At 45.8% G+C, this 22,266-nt stretch overlaps 1 protein-coding gene across 1 annotated transcript in view; it reads left to right on the top strand.

Annotated features, from left to right (window-relative positions):
• Positions 1-568: 568 nt before the first annotated feature.
• The window catches only part of LOC142561436 (G patch domain-containing protein 1), a 91,779-nt gene continuing 70,081 nt past the window's right edge, over positions 569-22,266 (top strand). Inside the window, exons 1-4 of the mRNA XM_075673447.1 lie at positions 569-796; positions 946-1,074; positions 1,863-1,951; positions 4,589-4,746. Of these exons, the coding sequence (XP_075529562.1) occupies positions 745-796; positions 946-1,074; positions 1,863-1,951; positions 4,589-4,746 (428 nt within the window). The 5' untranslated portion in view covers positions 569-744. The remainder of the gene's footprint in view (positions 797-945; positions 1,075-1,862; positions 1,952-4,588; positions 4,747-22,266) is intronic.

The following is a 22,266-nucleotide window of genomic DNA, read 5'->3' as shown; positions in this document are numbered from 1 at the left end:
ACCGGGCTCGCAGCGTTAAAGAAAAGAAACGCGGGCAAGACAGATGATGATTATCGTTGTGGGACAAGATACGCCCCAAAGGGTGTAAATTTTTCTAAGAGTGTAGACAAAGATACACCCCTTGGGATGTATCGCTGCCACACAACGATAATCGTCACCTGCCTTTCTTGCGTTTCCTTTCTATAAAAGCCGCGCCCGCTACTTTCCTGTCGGGAATGCTATGTCATGCTGATAACGCGCATGCCGTTCGTTACTCCATGGAAAGCACCGGCCTCGCCGCGTTAAAGAAAGGAAATGCGGACAAGACAGATGACGATTATCGTTGTGTGGCAAAAGGGTGTAATTTTGCTTAAGAGCATGTGTATACATTATTAATTAATAGGCGTTAGGAAAGTAACCAAAATTCAATTTGTATTGAGGTATAACTAATTAACATATTTTGTTTTTTTTTTTTTGCACGTGAATTTTTTTATTTCATTTGGGACAGAACGAGCATGGGGGGGCTTCGCTGTTTATGGCCTATTTTGGCAGTTGACTGCTTTGAGCTTGGCCACTATGACTCTATATAGACAATATGGCGGCACGCTTGAGAATCTTATTGCGACTCTCAGTACCGTGTACCACTAAACGTATGGCTGATGTAGGACGAAAATGCAGCTGGAATTGCTCTCTTAGTGCCGTGAAAGCGTAAGCTTAAAGTTGAAACTGCGGTATTGTCGCCGATCGTGTGGCTGGCATTTCGATATGGCAGAAGAGTACCTATTTCTTGGTACTCCTTTAGAGGAACTTGACGAAGGTGCGATTGCTATGAAAACTGCGAATGAACAGCCGAATTATTTCATTCTAAATCACTGTTGTCAACTGTTGTTTACTGCGCAGGATGTTAAGTAATGTAGCATGCGTTAGCATTTACGCGAATGTCAATGAATCGCTTGTTTTGTGCAGACGACATCCCCCGGAAGAAGTTCCAGCCCGATCTCACTGTCAGAGATGCGCAGGGAAGGCGCCGGTTTCACGGGGCTTTCACTGGTGGTTTTTCCGCTGGCTATTTCAACACTGTTGGCACAAAAGAAGGTAGGGCATTTCGACAAAGGCAGCCTATACATAGTGTTTTAACGTCAAAAATTTGCAAGCGCTTGATGTTGTACAGATTTTTATGAATTTGGGCATCTGATATGTATAAGATGGCTTTACACCTTTCAAGCCCATGATGAGGCCACATACAAGATGGTGTGCCAGAAGGACATCTAGCTGACTATCTGGACACGCATGTTTAGTCAAAAGTTACTGTTCCAACAACTCCAGATTGTGATTGTACATAATTGGGTGAAGTAGGGTATTTAATCATGACGTAACGTCGCTGCCGCAGTGGCTCTATAGATATGGCGTTATGCTGCGGAGCCCAAGGTTGTAGTTCCGATTACCAGCTACGGCAACCCCATTTCCATGGGGGCCCCGGAGCGCTAAAATACTCGCGACCCTGTTTTATGTGCACATTTAAGTGCCTTATGTGATCATTATTATTCCGGAGCCCATGTGTTGCTTCGGGGCTATGATACGCCGTAGTGGAGATTCCTTCAGTTTTGCTTTGGGACATAGAACCCAGTCAGTCAATCATTCAGATCATGTGACATCAAATAGTAACCTGCTTTGTGACTCTCTATGGGATGTTTGTATGCATGTTTTCAGAAGCTTCACCGAAATTTTGCGCCATTACATGTAAAGCTTTTTTTATTCTTTTGATATTGTCCAGTGCAAATTGAATTAATGTTTTGATGTCTCACTGCACGTACCGTCGTGTGTACGCTTGTACCTAGTTTGTGTTTCTTCTGCTCTTGACAACTCCACTTGCATACACAAAGGTTGGACTCCTTCAACCTACAAGTCATCAAAGACAAACAAATCAGAAAATGTTGTTGCATCCAAGCCTCAAGACTTCATGGATGAAGAGGTGAGTGTATCTTAAGTTTGGCATAGTATCTTGCATTAAAGAGGGCACCTAGAAACCATCTTTGTGAAATGAGATGCATGGTATCTAGTATGGCCACCATACCTCCTCTTTTTCCTGTGTTAAGCAGGAAAGACTTGTATACCATCTTGGTGTGCAAGGCAAACCAAGGTGGCTCTCAAAGAAGAGTCCTGCAAATGCAGATGTCAAAGCATATTTTTGCATGTTGTGGCAGACATGTAACATGATGCCTCTGTAATTTACAAAGCTACTTTCATTAGTGGGCATTTGAGCCATATCAAAATATAAAAGGCTGGGATTAGATGCCTAATTGAAGACAAATAAGCACTAAATGCCTGCTCCATCATTTGCTGTGTGTTAAAGCTTGCATAGCGGTATTTCTGATCATGTAAAGGAAGGAGTCGCTACAGGTCAAACTTGCACTGCAAAACCTAATGAGCAGTATTACAAGCTTTTTTTAATCCACAACCTCACTGCCCATTCCTTCTTTCACTATAAATCTTGCTGAAAAAGAATGTATCTTTTTTTTTTTTTTGTACACAACTCAGTTCGTGCCATGCACAAATTTAAATGAACAGAGATGGAGGTGGACGCCTGGATAGGATGCACCAGTTATAAATGTGCACAACAGAAAAACTTATTCGCTTAATCTGATTGTCAAAAATGAGAAAATTGGTGAACCAGCGGTAAACAAACAAAACAATAAGGAAGTTCCTGCTGCCCCCTTGTAGTCTGGCTCTTATATCTGGTGCTGGTTTGTGCTCTAGGGTACACAGCACATGCACTTACTCGCATAGCTTTTGGCCATCATGCATGAAAGAGGCAAATATGAGTGCATAGCACAGGAGGCATTGGTACAGCTCAGACTAGCCATGGGAGGAAATGTGGCCATGTAGCATTATTGTCTGAAGACGCTTTTCATACCATTTCTCTGTGTGATCGCTGTGTAGCACCACTGTATGTGGTACAAAAGTTACACGAGGGAACTCTGGCACTAGTGGATGTGGGAGCTGCAATGATGGAAGTTAAGCAAGCATGGGAATGAGGGTTAGTACATGGATTTGCTTAAACTTTGTCCTTCTATCTTCCAACGGCATTGTTTTTTTGCAAGGTATCCATATTCAACTAAATATTGCATTATAAAGGAAAAAATTTACCCTGATTATGCATGGACACATGTTGTTATTCCCTTTTCATTTAGAAAAATAAAGTTGCTTCTAAACTAAGGTGAGTAAAGTGTAGTAAGTAATGTCGCAAGAACGTCTGAAGCCACAAGCAGGAAGATTAGACAAATCCATGTGTTAACCATCATTCCCTGGGGAGATAAATAATCACAGCACCAGATTTTAATCTAGTAATTTTAGTGGAAAACGGTATGCTCGCAAAGAGAGCAAATGGGTATTAGTGAATCAGAATATCCCACCTTCATTGTGCAGCTGGAAAACTTAATTTTGGTGGCGCATAGCACTTGTTGCAGAATATTCTGTGCCCATGACGAGGGCAGCTTCAATACTCATTAAGCAATAAGCATTAAACTCTGTGTTAATAAAATACCACTTTTTATTGCAATAGATCCCAGTCCTAATGGATTCAGTGCTGTCTCCTGATCCTTTGTTACACTGAAAATTGCTATATCCAACCCAGGACTTGGGGATCAATAACTGCTGATCTGATGGAGATGAGACACTGCAGGATAAAGCATGTTATAGCACTGAGACCAAACAATAAGAGCTTTATATAATGTTCATTTGCAGCAGTTGGGCCATCAGCCTGTTAAAACAAGTTATTTGACATCTTGATAAATCGCCTTCAAGCGTAATATTTGCAATGAATATAGATAGCATAATGTAAACTAAGTGAACACAAATTATTTCATATGCTACAAGCAGCATTCACCAAAACAAGAAAAAAATATTGAAATAAATTGCATGAGATTTCTTTCAGTGCTACCCACTGAAATCCATCTTTTTGCATGTAGGAATCAAAGCGCACATGCGCTTTCTTATCTAATTCTTGGCCATTGTGCATGAAAGAGGTGAAAATTGGAGCAAATTTAACACAACAGATATAAACCACAATGGTTGTTTGTTTTTTACTACTTGTCCATGATAATTGTAAAGGCAATCTTTTTTTGCTATTGCCACAGATTTAGGGTTATGCTTGCAAAGAACAGTGGACTTTGGTTTGATTGAATGCTACCAAATAAGACCGCTACCTTTGTAAGACAAAAGTGTTATACAAATTCTGATGATACATGCAACTGCTGTGCAAAATTTTAGAACCAGTTGGCCATTAGTTGAGATGAAAAAATTGTAAACCTAGCTGCCTTTAACCATTGGGCATAACACTCTGCATTGTTCAAATATGTGTGAGCTTGCAACTAGGAAGCTGATGGTTGTGCATGCTCTTCTAGTCCTTTTATAAACCTTGCAAAGTTTGCACTGTAGTTTATTAACATAAATGAGCTGGAATAAGTCTAAATATACCTCAGGTGTTGAATGTAGGCCCTTATTCTGCCTGAATGCCTGTTCTGTGTCAACTGTGTTGTGTCAGAATTTCACTTGTCAGCTTGCTCACTTGTCACTGTTGTGCCTGAACACAAGACCTTTTTTAACTTAGGACCTTGGGCAATATGGAATCGCCCCTCAAAGGATTCAAGTACGAGATGACTTTGTGGACTTTACTGAACAACGGAAACGAGTTCGGGAGCCACCACGGATGCATCAAGGTCCCATTCCTGGCTCCCCGCCATTGAAAAACCTTTTCAAGCCTGTCAGGTGAGGGGGCTTACATGTCCTGCAATATTTAATTATGGGTTTAGTGCTTCAAGGTCAAAATGGGGGACATTGCAGGATGGAAAAATTGTCTATCTTGCCTTGCTTTGCTTTGCTATCATGCCATAGTGAAGTTTGTAAAAGATTGGGTAGTTGTTACATGGTAATGGGCAACTAGCAACTCTGATAATTTGCATGTGGTCCTCCAAAATCATTTATCTGCTCTAATTTGTGTATAGTTGTGCTGCTTCAATGGGAAGTGGTAGTGCTGTCGTAATTGAATTTTCAAAGGAGGTTCTTTGATAACTTGCATTTCACTTTCCAGAGATGTTATACTATGCACTCCTTTATGCAAAGTTGTGCTGCTGTAGTGGGAATCCATACCATTGTAGTATTGAGTCTTTGAAGGAGGCATTTTGGAGCCTATAATAGAAATGTTGAAACTGACCAGATAGGTAAAAAAGAGGTGTGGCGTGCAGACAGGACACAAGAGTAGAGAAGTGGACAACATGAACGCCGACTATCAACTGAAGGGAGCACTAAGGCGAAAAAAGAAAGAAGGCACAAAACTCATCTGCGCAAGCTCTTCTTCTTGTGTCTTCTTTCTTTTTTCGCCTCAGTGCTCCCTTCAGTTGATAGTCAGCGTTCGTGTTGTCCACTTCTCTACTCTTGTGTCCTGTCTGCACGCCTCACCTCTTTTTTGCATAATGAATCCTTACCAACTAGCTCAGCTTTCGGTCGTTCTGACCAGATAGGAGCTGGTCATTTCATTCATATTACTGGAGTAAGTAATGTGTAGGTTTCGGCAGGTTGGTGTAACACGAAGTCAACATTAGAACAAATGAGAAGATGAGACAGAAAACAGAAACCTGAAGAACATGCAATGTGCTTGCTTCCAGTGAGACTTCATTTACATTCATAAATACACAACTAGTGAAGCACACTCAATAAAACAAAACAAGTTTACATCAAAATCAGGAAAAGCCAAGGTGTCTAGCATTGGTGTCAGAAACCTAAATCAGCATGCATCTTTGCATTCAACCATGTTTTATATATACATATCTTGTTACGTAGGAAGACGACGCAGACGAAAAGCTATATACAAGTATATTTACAAGGAAATACGCCACATTTGGCCGAAAGGCAACAGCCCGCGCTAGCCTCTAATGCCGTCATCGTCTTCACACTGCGAGCCTCTTCGTCATCGTAAATACTGTTCCGTAGCACTACCCCTGGAGGCAAAAGCGCCATCCCGGAGCGACTAAAGGCCAGACTCGGAAGTAGTGTAGTAGACCTTGAGGCTACTGACGTGCTCGACATCACTAGATGCCAGAATAAAGGATGAGGTTGAACTCACAGGAGCAGTTTCGTACATCACAGGCGTCACCTGGCGCAGCACGCGGTAGGGCCCTGTATATCGCGAAAGGAGCTTCTCTGAAAGTCCGATGTGATGAGAGGGTGACCACAGGAGCACGAGCGCACCAGGTGAAAACTGTACGTCACGGTGGCGGGCATTGTACTGACGCTGCTGAGTGGTTTGCGAGGCCGTCAGTCAAGCACAGGCAAGCTGGCGTGCATGTTCGGCGAGGGCAATGGCGTCGCGCGCATACTCGCTTGTTGAGATCGCAGCAGGAGGAAGTGCCGTGTCAAGGTGCAAGGTGGGTTCGCGACCGTACAGTAGATAAAATAGAGAAAATCCGGCGGTGTCATGCCGGGAAGAATTATACGCAAGTGTGATGTAAGGAAGGGCAATGTCCCAGTCGTGGCGGTCCTTGGAAACGTTCTTGGACAGCATATCGGTAAGAGTACGGTTTAACCGCTCTGTCAGGCCATTGGTTGGAGGATGATATGAGGTAGTCAGCTTGTGTTGAATGGAGCAGGAGCGCACAATGTCAGTGATAACTTTCGAGAGGAAGTTACGAACACGGTCAGTAAGCAGCTGTCACAGGGCGCCATGAAGCAAGATAATGTCACGCAAGAGAAAGTCCGCGACGTCAGTGGCACATCTGGTAGGAAGAGCCCGCTTGATAGCGTATCAGGTGGCGTAATCTGTTGCGACGGCTACCCATTTGTTCCCAGAGGGTGACGTGGGAAAGTGACCGAGGAGGTCTAATCCAACACGAAAGAACAGTTCCACAGGGACGGTGATCGGCTGGAGATTACCGGCAGGTAGCACCTGAGGTGTTTTCCGACGCTGGCAGGGATCACAGGCAGCAACATAGCGTCGGACGGAGCGAGCAAGACCAGGCCAATCAAAGCGGCGGCGGACGCGGTCGTACATGCTGGTTACCCCAAGATGTCCTGCAGTGGGTGTGTCATGCATCTCAAAGAGCACAGTCTGTCGTAGATATTTTGGCACGACAAGAAAAAGATCAGATCCATCAGAGAGGAAGTTCCTTCGGTACAGAATGCCGCCCTGAAGGACATATCGGCGAACGGATGCGTCGGTAGGTGTAGAGCGCAGACGCTCGATGAGTGCTCGCAGCGATAGGTCTCAGTACTGCTCATCGGCGATGTTCGCAAAGGTAGACACAGAGAAAATGCCGTTGGCGGTACTACTGTCGGCATCGTCAGGCTCGTCTACCGGGTAGCGAGACAGAAAGTCAGCATCCTTGTGTAGTCAGCCAGATTTGTAAGCGACAGAATACGAATATTCTTGGAGGTGTAAGCCCCAGCGACCAAGTCTTCCTGTAGGATCTTTCAGTGAGCATAACCAGCAAAGCGCGTGATGCTTTGTGACAACGGAAAAGGGTCGGCCATATAAGTATGGGTGGAACTTCACAACCGCTCAAACTAGGGCCAGACACTCATGCTCAGTGATAAAATAGTTGCGCTCCGAGGGTGAGAGGAGCCCGCTGGCATAAGCGATAACACGGTCGTTGCCGCGCTAGCGTTGTGCCAGAACTGCGCCAATTCCGTGACCGCTGGCATCAGTACGTACTTCGGCAGGCACAGAAGGATCGAAATGGACCAGAACAGGAGGCGTTGTGAGAAGGTGGATTAGATGCAAGAATGCAGAGGCCTCGTTATCGCCCGACTGGAAAGGGGCGTCTTTTTTCAAAAGCTTGGTTAGTGGTCGTGCTATGGCCGCGAAATTTTTTATGAAACGGCGGAAGATTGAACAAAGGCCGATGAAGCTGCGCACATCCTTGACACACTTTGGAACAGGGAAGTGCGTAACAGCGTGGATCTCGCCTGGGTCCGGTTGTACTCCTTTCGCATCAACGAGATGTCCAAGGACGGTAATCTGGCGAAGGCCGAATTGGCACTTCGACGCGTTCAGTTGCAGACCGGCTCGACGAAAAAAACGTACAGGACTACTGAGAGGCGCTCAAGGTGCGTAGCAAACGTTGGGGAGAATACTATAACGTCGTCGAAGTAGCACAGGCATGTGCACCATTTGAAACCATGAATAAGGGAATCCATCATGCGTTCAAAAGGGGCAGGAGCGTTACATAGACTCAACGGCATCACTTTGAATTGATAAAGACCGTCGGGTGTTACAAAAGCAGTCTCCTCGCGGTCGAGACTGTCCACGGCAATCTGCCAGTATCCGGAGCGAAGGTCAATACAGTCGAACCCGACTATATCGAACCCGTTTACATCGAATTATGCCATATATCGAACAATTTCTGGACACGGTATAGTTACAATGAGTATATATAGCAAAAATTACGCATACATCGAACAAAACTAGTAGCGACTCCCGATATATCGAACGTCAAGCGGCGGAAAGTGCCCCCGGAAGTTGGCTTTCCCTCGCGGTGACGGGAAAACCCGGCGGCGCGGCTCCATCCAACCGCTCTCCCTACGTGGCCGCGCTACCTCGGAGCCGCCGACATCCCCCTACAAAAAATGATCCTGGCCCGCCCGCCCGCAGCGCTTGCTCAGACAGCCAATCAGAAGCTCTTGTGCCCTCGTCGTGCAAGATGGCGTAAGTGCGAGTTGTCTCGCTGCTTATCTGATTCATTGTGTGCGCCTTCTCCCGCAGTGTTGCCGTGATGAAGCGGCAGAATTCGCCTTTCGTCGTGAAGCTCGAAATCATAAACCGGGTCGAACGCGGTGACAAGTAGGATGTCCCCGCAACGTACAAGATTCCGAGGTGCACTCTCGGCACGATCTTGAAGGGGGAAATTAGGGCTAAAGCGGCCTAACTCGCGACCCGGTGCCCGTAGTGTCCGTGGCGCCCGACGCGTACGCACGGCCGTGTGCGAGTGGTTCATCCAAAATAGCTTCAGCTGTACCGACTTCCGCGTGCTCGGTGATGACTGTAAATTCTGATTAATGCGACGAAGCCGTTGTCGTTGCTGCCGAAGTTTGGAGCGAGCTGTCAGAATTTCCGGAAGCTGTTGACGAATCAACGGTGGACGAGTTTGTGAGCGCAAATGATGGTGTCGCGACCACGGGAGAGCCCGGAAACGAAGACTACATTGCCGACATCGTGCCGAGCACAAGTGAAAATGGGCACTACGAGGAAAGCAACGACCGTCTTCGGCCCACATCCTCCGAAGTGATTGCTGCGCTCGCACTAGTCCGGTGCTTCTGCGTGAATGCGGAATGTTGCGGCCTCAGCTGCTCAGACTCCTTAAACAACCTGGGGAAGTGCGTGCCTCGCACGCAGCGAAATTGCCCAAGCAGAAGAAAATGCAGGACTATTTCGTGCGAAACTAAGCTAGTTTCATCAATAAAGTGATTTTATAAATGGTATGTGCTTTTATGACATCCAATTATTTAGCAGGCTTATATCGAATTATGCTCTATATCGAACTGATAGGCGTTTTTTTGCGAGTTCGATATAGCCGGGTTCGACTGTAGAGGAGAAATAGCGAGCACCATGGAGGCAGTCAAGGGCGTCATCAATCCGAGGTAGGGGATACACGTCCTTTTTGGTAACCCTGTTAAGGTGCCGATAATCCACTCAAAAGCACCATGAGCCGTCCTTTTTTTTACCAGTACAACAGGTGACCGCCCATGGACTACATGACGGTTCAGTAATGTTCTTGGCAAGCATTTTGCGTACTTTGGCGTGAATAACTTGACGCTCAGCCGGTGACACTCGATACGGGTGGCGATGAATAGGAGGGGCATCACCGGTATTAATGCGATGTTTAACAGCTGTTGTTTGGGCCAAAGGACGATCGTTAAAGTAAAGAATATCGTGGTAGGAAAACAGAACACGGTAGAGCTCACGAGTGTGCTCGGACGGCATGTCGGGCGCAATCATTTTCTGTAAGTCTGCGATGGTACAAGTTGCCGACTGCAGTAGTAGAGGAGGATCGGCTGAATTGTCGTCTTCTGCAATATATGCTACTGAGTGATCCTCGAATGAGCAAAGCTGGGCCAGAGACATCCCGCGTGGCAGTACTTGTGTCGTCAAGCCAAAATTGACCACTGGCAGGCAGACGCAATTCGCTGTAATAGATAAAACAGTATGAGGTACTGCGATCCTGTGTGTAAGGGGGACATCTTGCATAGGAGCCGCAATGTAGTGACCGTCGGGCACTGGTGAGGATGACACTAAGTCAACGTAAGTCACTGCCGAAGGTGGCAAGCGAATGAAGTCGACGGAACTGAGGCGAGTGGAGTGTGGTTCAGTGGGATCCAGAATAGGCAGGTCAAGGCGGAGAGTACTGGCGGAACAATCGATGAGAGCAGAATGTGCGTAGAGGAAGTCTAAGCCGAGGATGATGTCGTGGGGACAGTGGGCGATGACTTTGAATAGCAAGATAGTGGAGCGATCGGCGAAGGAGACACGGGTGGCACACATACCAATTACAGGGGCTGTTCCGCCATTGGCGACACGGACAACAGGCGTCGTGGCGGGCATGATTATTTTCTTCAGCCGGTTACCAGGGTCAGCGCTCATTACCGACAAATGCGCCCCAGTGTCTATAAGAGCAGACACAGAAACACCGTTGACTTGCACGTCAAGAAGGTTCAGATGAGTGGGCAATGTCAGTAGAGGATTTGGCGGTGTAGGGAGCAATGCAGCGTCACCTCGAGGCACTGCATCGTCTAGTTTTCCAGCTGGGAGCGGCGTCCGAAGGGAGTCGGCGAATAGGAGCGACGGGGCTGGGGAGAGCGAGATTGTCGTCGTTGGGGCGAAGGCGAACGAGATTAGGGGCGGTTCGGCGCAGGAGATTCAGTGGCGGCATTATCGAAGCGTGCGCCATATGGAGGAGAAGGGCCACCTGGGGGTGCGAGAGTAGGCAGTATGAGTAGACCGGGCCGGGGAACTCCAGCGACTGCGACAGTGCCGAGAAATGTGCCCGATTCGACAGCAGTGAAAACAAATGGACTTGTCATCAGCAGTGCGTCATTCAGATGGGTTGCGGAAACGTGGTGGGTAATAAGATGTGGGACGGGGCGGAATCGAAGAAGCCGGGTGGGTATCAGGGCGATGGGCCGAGCAGATGGTGTGAAGACCCATGTTTGCGAACTCCTCGCAGACAACTGCCTGGATCAGAGAAACCGTGACTACAGGTGCGTTGGAGGAGCTGGAGTCAAAGGCAGCCAGATAGACGGCCTCGCTCTCACACCCGACGATCCTGGTAACATCGCCAGTATTGTTCGGATGAGGAGCGTCAGCACAGGAAGATGTCGCTGGGGTGTTGGGCAGACGGGCAAACTGCTGGTCGATACGTCGGCTTTTAGCGAGTTCCAGGCGGCGGCACTCTTTTATAACGGCATCCACCGTTGCCACGTTGTTGAAAACGAGCAAGTTGAAGGCGTCATCGGCAATGCCTTTGAGGATGTGGGAAACCTTGTCTGACTCAGTCATGTGTGTGTCAATTTTGCGGCACAGAGCCAAGACTTCCTGAATGTTCGTGACGTAGGGCTCTGTTGACGTCTGCACACGGCCGGATAACGCCTTCTGCGCGGCAAGTTGGTGACCATAGGGGTTGCCGAATAAGTCTTGGAGCTTTTGCTTAAGCGAATCCCAACTGGTGAGCTCATCTTCGTACGTCTGAAACCAAACTCGAGGTGTGCCACCAAGGTAAAAGACTATGTTGGCGAGCATGATAGTAGGGTCCCACCGGTTGTTGTGGCTGACGTGTTTGTACAGGCTGATCCAGTCCTCGACGTATTCCCCACCTTCAGCTAAGACAAACTGCGTGACACATATTGAAAAACATAGCCCAGAGTGTGAATATGTCATTGTCACTTTCGCCAAAATCACTGAGGCACATTTTCATGTACTCTATTACGTTTGCATCATCAGCTCTAGAATAGTCAGCATGTTTCTGCAAAATACGCTTCTTCATAAAAAAATTTACAAATGCCACACTCGCACCGTTGTCGCTTATTATATTTTAAGCACCTCAGCAATATCCCTAGCAGGTTGATTGGTGCTCCTGCCAATCAGCTGTTTCTTAAATTTTCTGTTTTTCAGTTTCCTTTTTTGTTTGTGTATGTGTGTGTGTCTTAGTTTTTGAGAGTCTGAAATGTATTTGTTACATGAATAACAGATTTTTTTGCAAGAGAAGACACAGCAAATGAGTCATTGTTAACAAAAAATGTCGTATTTTCCTTCGACAGAAAAAAGGGAAAGTACCTACTATGTCAGCATTCTGCTCCTTGCATGCTTTTAATAAAAGGAGAAATAAGGTACACTGCGGCGCAGGATTAAGTTGTGGCTTCAGGCTAATGACGTTTTTCACTGGTCGATCTGGAGCGTCCACCGAAATCCTCGAGCGAGCGCTCGGGTTTCACAAATCCGAATCGGCCAGCGGAGCGCAAAAACGCTCCGTGAGCGATCGCCCAGGAAGTCTGCGTACACGTCGCACAAACCGGTTCCGGAAACCATGCCCCACTTCCGCTGTGTATGTTTCCACGGCAACCAAACTCGCCATCCTCCGTGCGTAAGTTGACCGCGGCAGTCGCAGAGTCCGTCATTTCCATGTCGCGCCCGCAAGAATTGTGCGTGGGCAACGTGCATAGAAGGCTTCGTACTGCATCTGCATCACCTCGTAATAGCTGTAGTCCGAGGTGTGTACCAATCGGGTACCGATTTCGCTTGAAGGCGGAAGTGACGTGAGCTATTTCCGCCCGAATCCGCGCCTCGGCAGTGGAGCAAGTGGGAGCGATCCGGCGCGGAGCGAGTTGATCCGAAACGACCAGTGGAACGCGCGAACCCGCTCCAGATCGACCAGTGAAATATGGATTCGTTGCCGCGGAGCAAGAAATCCTGCTCCGAATCGACCAGTGAAAAACGCCATAAGCCTCACCTCTTGCAGGTGAGGCTTGCAGTGAGGTGACATAGAAGGGGCCACGTTTGCCTCAATATACCATATTTACTCAATGCTAATGTGCACTTTTCTTTTTCAAAAAAAAAAAGGGTCCACAAATTTTCTGCTTGTCACAATTAGATTGGAAATTAAAACTACATTTGCTGCATTGGCAGCAGCCTACTGTCAGGCCTAACATCATTGCCATTGTCATCACAAGATGGTGATAGAATAGGTTTTCCTGTGCCATTGAGTTTCATACTAAGATGACTAGAGGGAAAATTCCACATTCAATCGACAACTGAGGGAATGGTGGGTAGTTCACGAATTTTTTTACACATTCCATTGAAAAAGCAAACTGCAGCTTTCATTTTTGTTCCTAGTGGTTTGCCTGTGCCATGTGTTCTAGGTTCACCGTATTTCTTGAGGGCAGTTGATCATATCATGAGCAGCCAACAAACAAAGACACCAAGGACAGCATAGGGGAAATTACTTGTACTTACTAATTCCAATTAAGGAAACCATAAATTTATGGCAATGAATGTGGATGAAAAAACAACTTGCTGCAGGTGGGGAACGATACCACATCTTCGCATTATGCGTGCAATGCTCAAGGCAATTGAGCAACCGTGGCGCAATTTACCCTTCCACTTTCCTGGGTATTTATGTGTTACTACTAGAACTGACCTTGGGAGTGTTAGCCAGCGTTACCACTCACAAACCTTGGCGGCGGATGTGGAACATCATTTCTGCCGCAGGCATCATGAGTACATGATCTTTCTGGGTGAAGGCAGCTGGTCAATAAACCTGCACATGCTACCTGAAGGCATCAGTGTTGCCGGATTCGAGACCCTCATTATGTAAGAACGAGAAGGAAAGGGGGTTAACCAAGGGCATTTGAGTGTTTTACATTCACTACTAATTCATTTGTTTATAATTTCCAGTGCACAAATGAATCTCGGCACCTACGGGTAGTTAAACCTTGATATAACGAAGCAGGTAAAATCAGCAATTTGCTTTGTTATATCGAAATTTCGTCGTACTAAAATCTGACCTTTTATGCATATAAGTACAGTCACCGATCTATTCTTCTTACACAAGAAGGGGCCGCATAATTTTCCTAATTATCGGGCAATGGAAAAAAGCAAGTTTGGAGGAGAAAACAATTCATTTTGATGAATTTGGGAGTCGGCGACAAATGATGCAGTTTCATGCCACGTCGACGATATCTTCACATAGGCGGTACGAATTAAGTGAAGCCAGCCACGCTTTCGTGTGCACTCTGCCGCCGTGGCTGATGGCGTCGCCCGCATTGGGACGACGCTATCATGAAAAGCGCTGGCAGCGGGGAGCGAATGCTTCGTCTGCCTCTCGCTCCAACGGGTCACCGAAACTCGAGATTATGCAACCTTCAATACTAAATACGCGAGAAGACGGCTTACATGACGCCACGCCAACTCGGCATGCCCACTTTTTTGCACACGTGGCAGATTACCTCTAAAGCAGTGTGTGTGGCTGTGTAGGCGCACAGCCGCGCTTACAGCTATGTGCAACTATGGTGGAGATACGCACCAGAAATCGCGAAATGGCAACTTACTCCCCCCCCCCTGCCCCCGCCCCTCGCGCATGCTAGATCACGTTACTGCGATCGAGCACCCTTCCCTCTCTCTCTCCATCTCTTCCAATTGCTAGCGCGGGAAGGTGGCATTCGTGCGTGAAGCCACCATCTTCTTACCCTCGCACTCTTTCACTTGCACCTAAAGCACAAAGTGTGCGGAGCGCAATAGGATCTTATCACACTTGGACTTTATACTGAACATGATGTGGCATCACTTCCATAGTTGGTCGCTCTTGTCGCGCCACACACGATTTCAGAGGTGCGTTTGCAAGCAGCCACTTGTAATTCAAGCATTTGAGCATCTGCGTCCATGGAAGTTTCCATTTATTGTCTCGGCATTCCTTTGCTACGGAAACGAAATTTTGTTATATTGAAATCCCCTACGAACACATTGTGATATTGAGGTTCTAATTATATGGTGTTCTATAAACAAGATGTTATGAAAAGTTAAATACTTCGTTATATTGAGAATTTTCTTATATTGAAGTTTGTTATATCGAGGTTCAACTGTATGTGTCACTAAACCTAGATGGCATTTGTGCAGAAACGCTCACCATAGGTGATTATTTTTATGTATGAAAGTTTTATATTAATGCATTACATGGCTCACGAAGTGGAAATTCCGGCGGCGTGACTGGAGATGGTACAAAAATTCACTGCCCCTTCCAGTCCGTGAAGATGGTCGAACAGCTAAGCTGTGTTAGTTGCACCAAGTGTTACACCATGCAAGTCAAACTTCACAAGCGATCTCGCTGACGCTTGCGGTGGGCCGCTTCTTCCTCAGGAGTATGCGCTACTCGTGGTCTTCCCATAGTTGTAGCTGGGCTGGAATGTGCAGAATCACTAATCCAAAGCTCCATATATTGGGTGATAGGCCCACCACTGGAGATGCGGGCACTGCAATCATTCTGATAATTGGTTGGATTGGTTTGACGATTGATGTGCCGGCCGGCATTTCTTGCTGGCACAAGAAGTGCCAGTAGCCACGTGCTCCTAGTGTCGCGTTTCAATCACTGGGCACTGTTCGTTGGTTGCAAACCACCAGCATGACGATTGTTTCTTTCGTTGCAGGGTGGAATCAATAATCGATAACCTCAATACCAATCTGGCTCAATTGCCGAAAATTTACCGTGTGACAACCATATAAGCTTCATGTATAAGATAGCATTCTCACAGGGGGAAAGGGGTCACGTGGCCCCTTTTTAGCGAAGTCCGACAACGATGGCACAAGGTCTACATAAACAGCTTTGCTGTAAAAAGTCACGTGGTCACAGAGAAGCACTCATGCCACTGCTGACGCATCTCTGTGACCACAGCTCGCTCCAATGCTACTCATCATGTTAGCACTCCCATACTGCCCCTCCCTCTGCGAATGTGGTGACAGCACTGGCCCACTGCCAGTCGGGGCAGTGGTTTCAGGAAGTTCTGTCGTGTGCTCTAAAAGGCAAACCTTCGACGAAGATGGTACAAAAAGTCACATGGTCACTGAGACAGACTGCAGCGGCAGCCAATCTATATACCGGATGTTTTTTCTTAGCTGCACCAAATTATTTAAATATTGCCTATGGCAGATAGCACAATTCTAACCCTTGATCTAGATTACTCGGTCAGGTGGCCGTTAGTTCTATGAGAAATCAACATGTTCAATTGAATAATTAACATAATTATGCTGATTGACTTTTAAAAATTATTACTTTATGCCACATATTTCAATATATTAGTTATAGCCGCTGAGTTCGTATGGTGTATCCACTTAGAACGAATTTTCTGGACAGCACCAGTTCTTAGATATTAATTTTCAAAGTGTCTGTCGAAATGCATTGGTGTTCCAGTTACTTTTGTGCTTCAATGCATAAAACAGTGGTTTCTTAAAGAAGTAACTGGAACACTGATACATTTCGTCATACAGTGAATGCATAGCCATACAGTGAACTTGGGATGACAGATTGGGTTAAAATAAAAAACCAGAAGGCACTTAGAAGGCAAAAGGATAAGGGCTAGACAAATACAGTCAACGTCCGATTTTTCGGACTCCCTAGGGGCCGCGAAAACGTCCGGAAAATCGTGCAGTCCAAAAAGATGAATGTCTGTCTTTTGTTGCTTTCAAAGGCTCAAATTAACAGAAGCACGTACGAAAAAGGTCTGAAGGCCTGCCAGTACACTAATTATGCATATCGGTGCTCGTACTGTGACAGGAGATGGCGCGTGAACGCGTATATAATTAGGGAATACATAATGGTGTCCCGTGACAATTGCCCCTTCCCACGCTTGTTGATCTTCACCGTAATACTTCACGCATGCTTCACCACGTACATTGCTGTATTGCGGCGAAGCTCACTTTTAGGACCCGCCATTATGCAATGTGCAGTGCTTTCCGATCTTCGAAGTCAATCGCGAAGATTACAAAGGCAGAGCCTTTGCCATTGCTGTCAGCGGCGAATTTTTTCAATTAAAACACGGCACCGAACGGCAAGAAGCTTAATAGCGAACGTCGAAGCAGTGAGGCCTAGCGTTGACGCCTACGGGGGCCAGCAGAGAGCGCCATTCGAAAGCGCCGGTTCGAGGCGGCAAGATAATCAAAATGGCGGTGGTGATGGCTTTGATTAATGCCGTTTTGGACTTGCGGTCACCAAAAGAAGTTTGAAAAATTGGACGACAAAGTGTTCTTGCATCCGAAATTTCAGACGTTCTTATACATTGACTCTTTGGGGTATGTGGTGGTGCCGTGAAGCGGTCCGAATTATCGGGCATGAGGGAAAAATCTGCCGTCCAGAAAATCTGTCGTTAACTGTACACGTAATACCCATTCTATGCTGGATAAGATGCTATATCGGCAGCACACGCAGACAGTAGCACCAGATTTCCCTCTTGTCTGCTTAGTGCGAAACACCTCGTCATGTACCATAGAGTTTCTTACAATTGCCTAAAAGAAAGAGAAAGCACTGTGGTTCTCGTATATGTGTAGGAATGCCGAAAAATAAGGGCTTCGGTTTGACACCTTTTTCAAAGAGTCAGGGCACCTTGAAAATGCATCTGGCAGCCACTGTTCCATCTGCCATAGTCCATAGTACAATAGTGTGTAAGGTGCTGTTTTTTAAGGGTCTGCAAATAGTAATGTTGGGGACCGAATCATATATGATACAAATAGTGCTGGAAGCAAAGTGAAGCAAATTATTGAACTTTTCAAATAATCAACAGTCTTCTTCACCAATGGTACAAAACAATGTTCATATCCTAGTATTCACAGAGTTAGCAAGTTTCTGTCTTTGTACAGAGAGTGAACCAGTTGATCATTAGCAACAAATAAGCAGTTTGCTTGCATACTTAGAACTCTTCAGAACTCGAGTGATTATGCATTATCGCAATGAAGTTTAAGAAAGCAGCCTTGTGGGCCTGTTAGCATCTGTGTATATGTTCAATACAAAATTGTCTCCAGCAATGGCAGAGCAAGGAAAGGAGACATTTTCTCTAGTTGGAATGGTCGTAGCTGATTGTGGTGCTACTATACCAAATAATGTTGCTCCAAATCACATTCAGATTTGATTCAAAGGGAACATGCAGGTGCAGATTCCATAATGGGGCCAAATATACCATGTCTGAACGGAATTTAAGTGCAAGTTATCATGGTTTAGCTGGAGAATCTGGCTCTCTGAATGACTTAGCGTGCTCTACTACATAACTTCTCGTGTTTTGTGTCAAGAATAGCCACTGGTATGAAAGTTATTACATTTTTCCTTCAGTTTTATGTTTCACAGCACACAGAAGTGTGGAGTATCAAAAAGATTGTTAGAAATATATTCAAATTTACATATAGTGACTGGTCATTTCAAGGACCAAGTCCAATCGGATAATACAGTTGAACCTCGCACTAACGAAATTGGCGGGGAAAGCGAAAAAAAATAGCTTTCGTGAGGATTTCGTTGTTGCAAAATAAGATAGCACAGATAAGTAATGCGTCACAGAAGGAAACTTTACTGTCCAAATTCTGTTAGCCTGCTTTGGCAAGCTTTGCTTGAGAATATAGAACTGCATTGCTAACAGTACATAGTACGCCACATGCGTCAATCAGCAGTGGTAGCACTGCCATGGAGTGGTATTCTTGGTCAATTGCTTTCAGAGATATGATCAGTTTCGCGAGATTTTGTGTAACTCAACACCGGACGCAGAGCAAGGGCACTCCATGTAAGCAGCAGCATTTCTCCAGCGCACGCTGTCACCCGTAGATGCTGACGCATCCGGTGCCGAGCACAAAAGTGATCATATCTCGTATACTTGAAGGCACTCAATCGAGATTACGGGGCCCCTTCGCGAAAATCTATGTCCGGTGCCAAATGCGCACACGATGCCTGTCGGGTGGCACCGAAACCAGCATTCTTGAATCACAGCCTGATGCATGGCACTCCATGCTGCGACCGCCATCTCAAGCGTCATAAACAATTCCACGTCGGTGAGACATGGATTTCTTTGTTTGTGCTGCATTTAGCTCGCTGATGTGCACATTAAGCACTGCAATACGTGTGCAAAAACCATCGTCACATGTCGGTAGCAGCATGCGTGCCACTTCAAAAGGGCAGTCATCAAAAAAGATAGCGGCCATGACATGTTTCTGGCCCGCGCAATTGCTCTCAGCGCTTGGTTGTTTTGTAAGCAAAAATGGCGGCACCCACACAAGTGTAATGTGGTGGTATTTTATGCAAGTTTAGTGTAAAGCAATCGCATTTGAGCACAGTTTTGAACCTGCTAGCCTTGCATCAGTAGGTAATATGCGAGGTTACATTCCGGCAAATTTCATTGTTGTAGGATTGTAGTACAGCGGCATTTCGTTGTCGAGAGGTATGAAATGCGATGAATCCTGTAGGCTACCTTCAATGGTGAGGCGGCGCAGCGATCGGCTCAGCCATCAGCTCAGCCATCAGCTTAGCCATCAGCGCCACCATGTCAGTTCCGTGAAACACCGAGGCGTGCTTTTACGGCACTTGTTTGGAACATGTCAGACATTCTAAATTGCGGTTTTAAGGCAATCGTAAACATTGAGGCCCATTTTCGGCCACCAATGCTTGAGAAAGGATGCCAAATTTACGACTATAACCATGAATATTGTGTCAAAAAAGTAAACAGCACAGATGTCGCAGCGTAGTGCTTATAATAAGTTGAATTATGGGGTTTTACGTGCCAAAACTACGATTTGATTGAGGCACGCCATAGTGGGGGAATCTGGAATAATTTGGACCACCTGGGTTCCTTAACGTGCACCTTAATTAAGTAAGTAGACAGGTGTTTTGGCAATTTGTCATCATCAAAATGCGGCCGCCATGGCCAAGATTTGATCCCACGACCTCGTGCTTAGCAGCCCAACACCATAGCCGCTAAGCAACCACCACAGGTTGCAAAGTGTTTGTCACAACAAAGCAAGCATGCTTATGACGTTGAACTCAAAGTAAGCTAACAAACAATTATATTATTTTACTAAAGTGAGCAAATACGGCTCTAGATGTTTTTCAGCTGTCATTTGTAGCTTCATTACTTGGAGCATGCTCTGCACCTCACAATTGTAGAGGTTTTGGCGAGCTGGCAGGTAAGCTCTCTGTTCTCCATTGACAAAGTGCCTCGAGCGTATTCTGGTATTGTCATTCGGGCTCCAATGGGAGAAGTTACCACCACTGAAACATGATAGAGAGAGCGATCAGCTGAGACTAAACAAAGCAAAGACTGAACAAATGTGTGTTAACGTACATAAGAGAAATGCTAATCTGTTCTGTTGTTCTAAGCGCAAGAAAACATTGGCATGAATGAGCCCTGTTCCAGCAGTCGCGTCTTGATACTGGTGTGGAAACAAGCTGCACGTTACCTCATTAATGCACAATAAAAAGCACAGTGCATACAAAGCTCCAGCACAGAGCGCGTACGAAGCTAGATTTGACACATAACAACCACTGCGCGTTTGTTTTGGAGCGAGACGACCTAAACAACTATCTAAACCAATTTACAACAGCAGGAATCAGTTCACGCGTTTTTACGGGTGCTGCCTGCTGGTGCTTTCTCTTTTTTCTTTTCTTTTCTTTTCTTTTTGCGGTTACGTATTCGTTCAACAGAAATTAGCAAGGGTGACACTTAATGCGCCGAACCCTTATTCTGTTGGATATTATCTTGGTGAATATTTTAGATAATACTGGAAGTAAGCTAATGGGCCTACAATTTTTCGATTCTTTAACGTCTCCCTTTTTGTGGATTAGTATAATGTTGGCATTCTTCCAGTTCTCTGGGACCTTTGAAGTTTATAGATAGTTCGCATAAAGGGCCGCTAGTTTTTCAAGCATTATGCCTCCTCTATCTTTGATTAAATCGACTGGTAGTCCATCTTCTCCTGCCGCTTTTCCCCATTTCATGTCTTGCAAGGCCCTTCTAACTTCCTCGCTAGTTATAGAAGGAGCCTCTGTAACCTGTTCATTACTACTTCGAATGGAGGTATCGTGGCTGCTTTGGGTACTGTACAGGTCAGTATAGAATTCTTCCTGTGCTTTTACTATATCTTCGAGATTGCTGTTGATATTACCCTGCTTATCTTTCAGTGCATACATCTTGGTTTGTGCTATGCCAGGTTTGTGCTATGCCATGTTTCTTTCTCCCTGATTTCAAGCTGCGTTCATTTTTTACTGCTTCCTCAGTCTTTCTCACGTTATAATTTTGAATATCACTTACTTTCTGCTTGTTGATCAGTTTTGGCAGTTCCACGAATTCGTTTCTTTATTAGGTCCCTTGATACTTAGGAGAGCTTACCTACTGGTTGCCTTGGTGCCTTACCTCCCAATTAAGTTGGTGATTCTGAAGCCAGCCTAGTTACGGTTTCATTCATTGCTTCTATGTCAACTTCATCTCTCTGTTCTAAGGCTGCATATTTGTTTGCAAGTGCCAACCTGAATTGGCCTGCCTTTACCATTACTGTGTCTAGGTTGGCCTGTTTCCTCTTGACCAATTTTACTCTCTCTCTTCAAATTGAAGTGAATCCTAGCCCTCACTAACCTATGATCACTGCACTTTACCTTACCTAACACTTCTACATCCTGCACTATGCTGGGATTGGCAGAAAGTATGAAATCAATTTCATTTCTTGTTTCACCATTAGGGCTTTTCCAGGTCCACTTTTTGTTCCAACGCCTCCTGAAGAAGGTGTTCATTATTCGCAGCTTATTCCTTTCCGCAAATTCTACCAACATCTCTCCTCGAGTGTTCCTAGAATCCACACCCTAGTTGCCAATTGCTTGTTCACCAGCCTGCTTTTCCCCCACTTTTGCATTGAAGTCGCCCATGACTACAGTATACTGAGCTTGCACTTTTCACATCGCTAATTCAACATCTTCATAAAACTGTTCAATCTCTTCATCATCATGACTGGAGGTTGGAACATAGGTTTGTACTACCTTTATTTTATACGTCCTATTCAGCTTTGTTACGACTACTGCTGCCCTCTCACAAATGCTGTAGAATTTGTCAATGTTGCCCGCTATGTCCTTATGGATTAGGAATCCTACTCCGAACTGCTTCTTATCTGGTAGTCCTCTATAGCAGAGGACGTGGCCATTAGTCAGCGCTGTAAAAGCCTCACCAGTTCTTTCTAACCTCACTTAGGCCAATGATATCCCAAACAATACCTGATAGCACCTTAAAGAGGCCTGCTAA

This window comes from Dermacentor variabilis, chromosome 1 (genome assembly GCF_050947875.1).
Source record: "Dermacentor variabilis isolate Ectoservices chromosome 1, ASM5094787v1, whole genome shotgun sequence".
In the NCBI taxonomy this organism is placed as follows: Eukaryota; Metazoa; Arthropoda; class Arachnida; order Ixodida; family Ixodidae; genus Dermacentor; species Dermacentor variabilis.
Note: the sequence above shows the minus strand (reverse complement) of the source record. Positions and strands in the feature narration are given on the sequence as shown.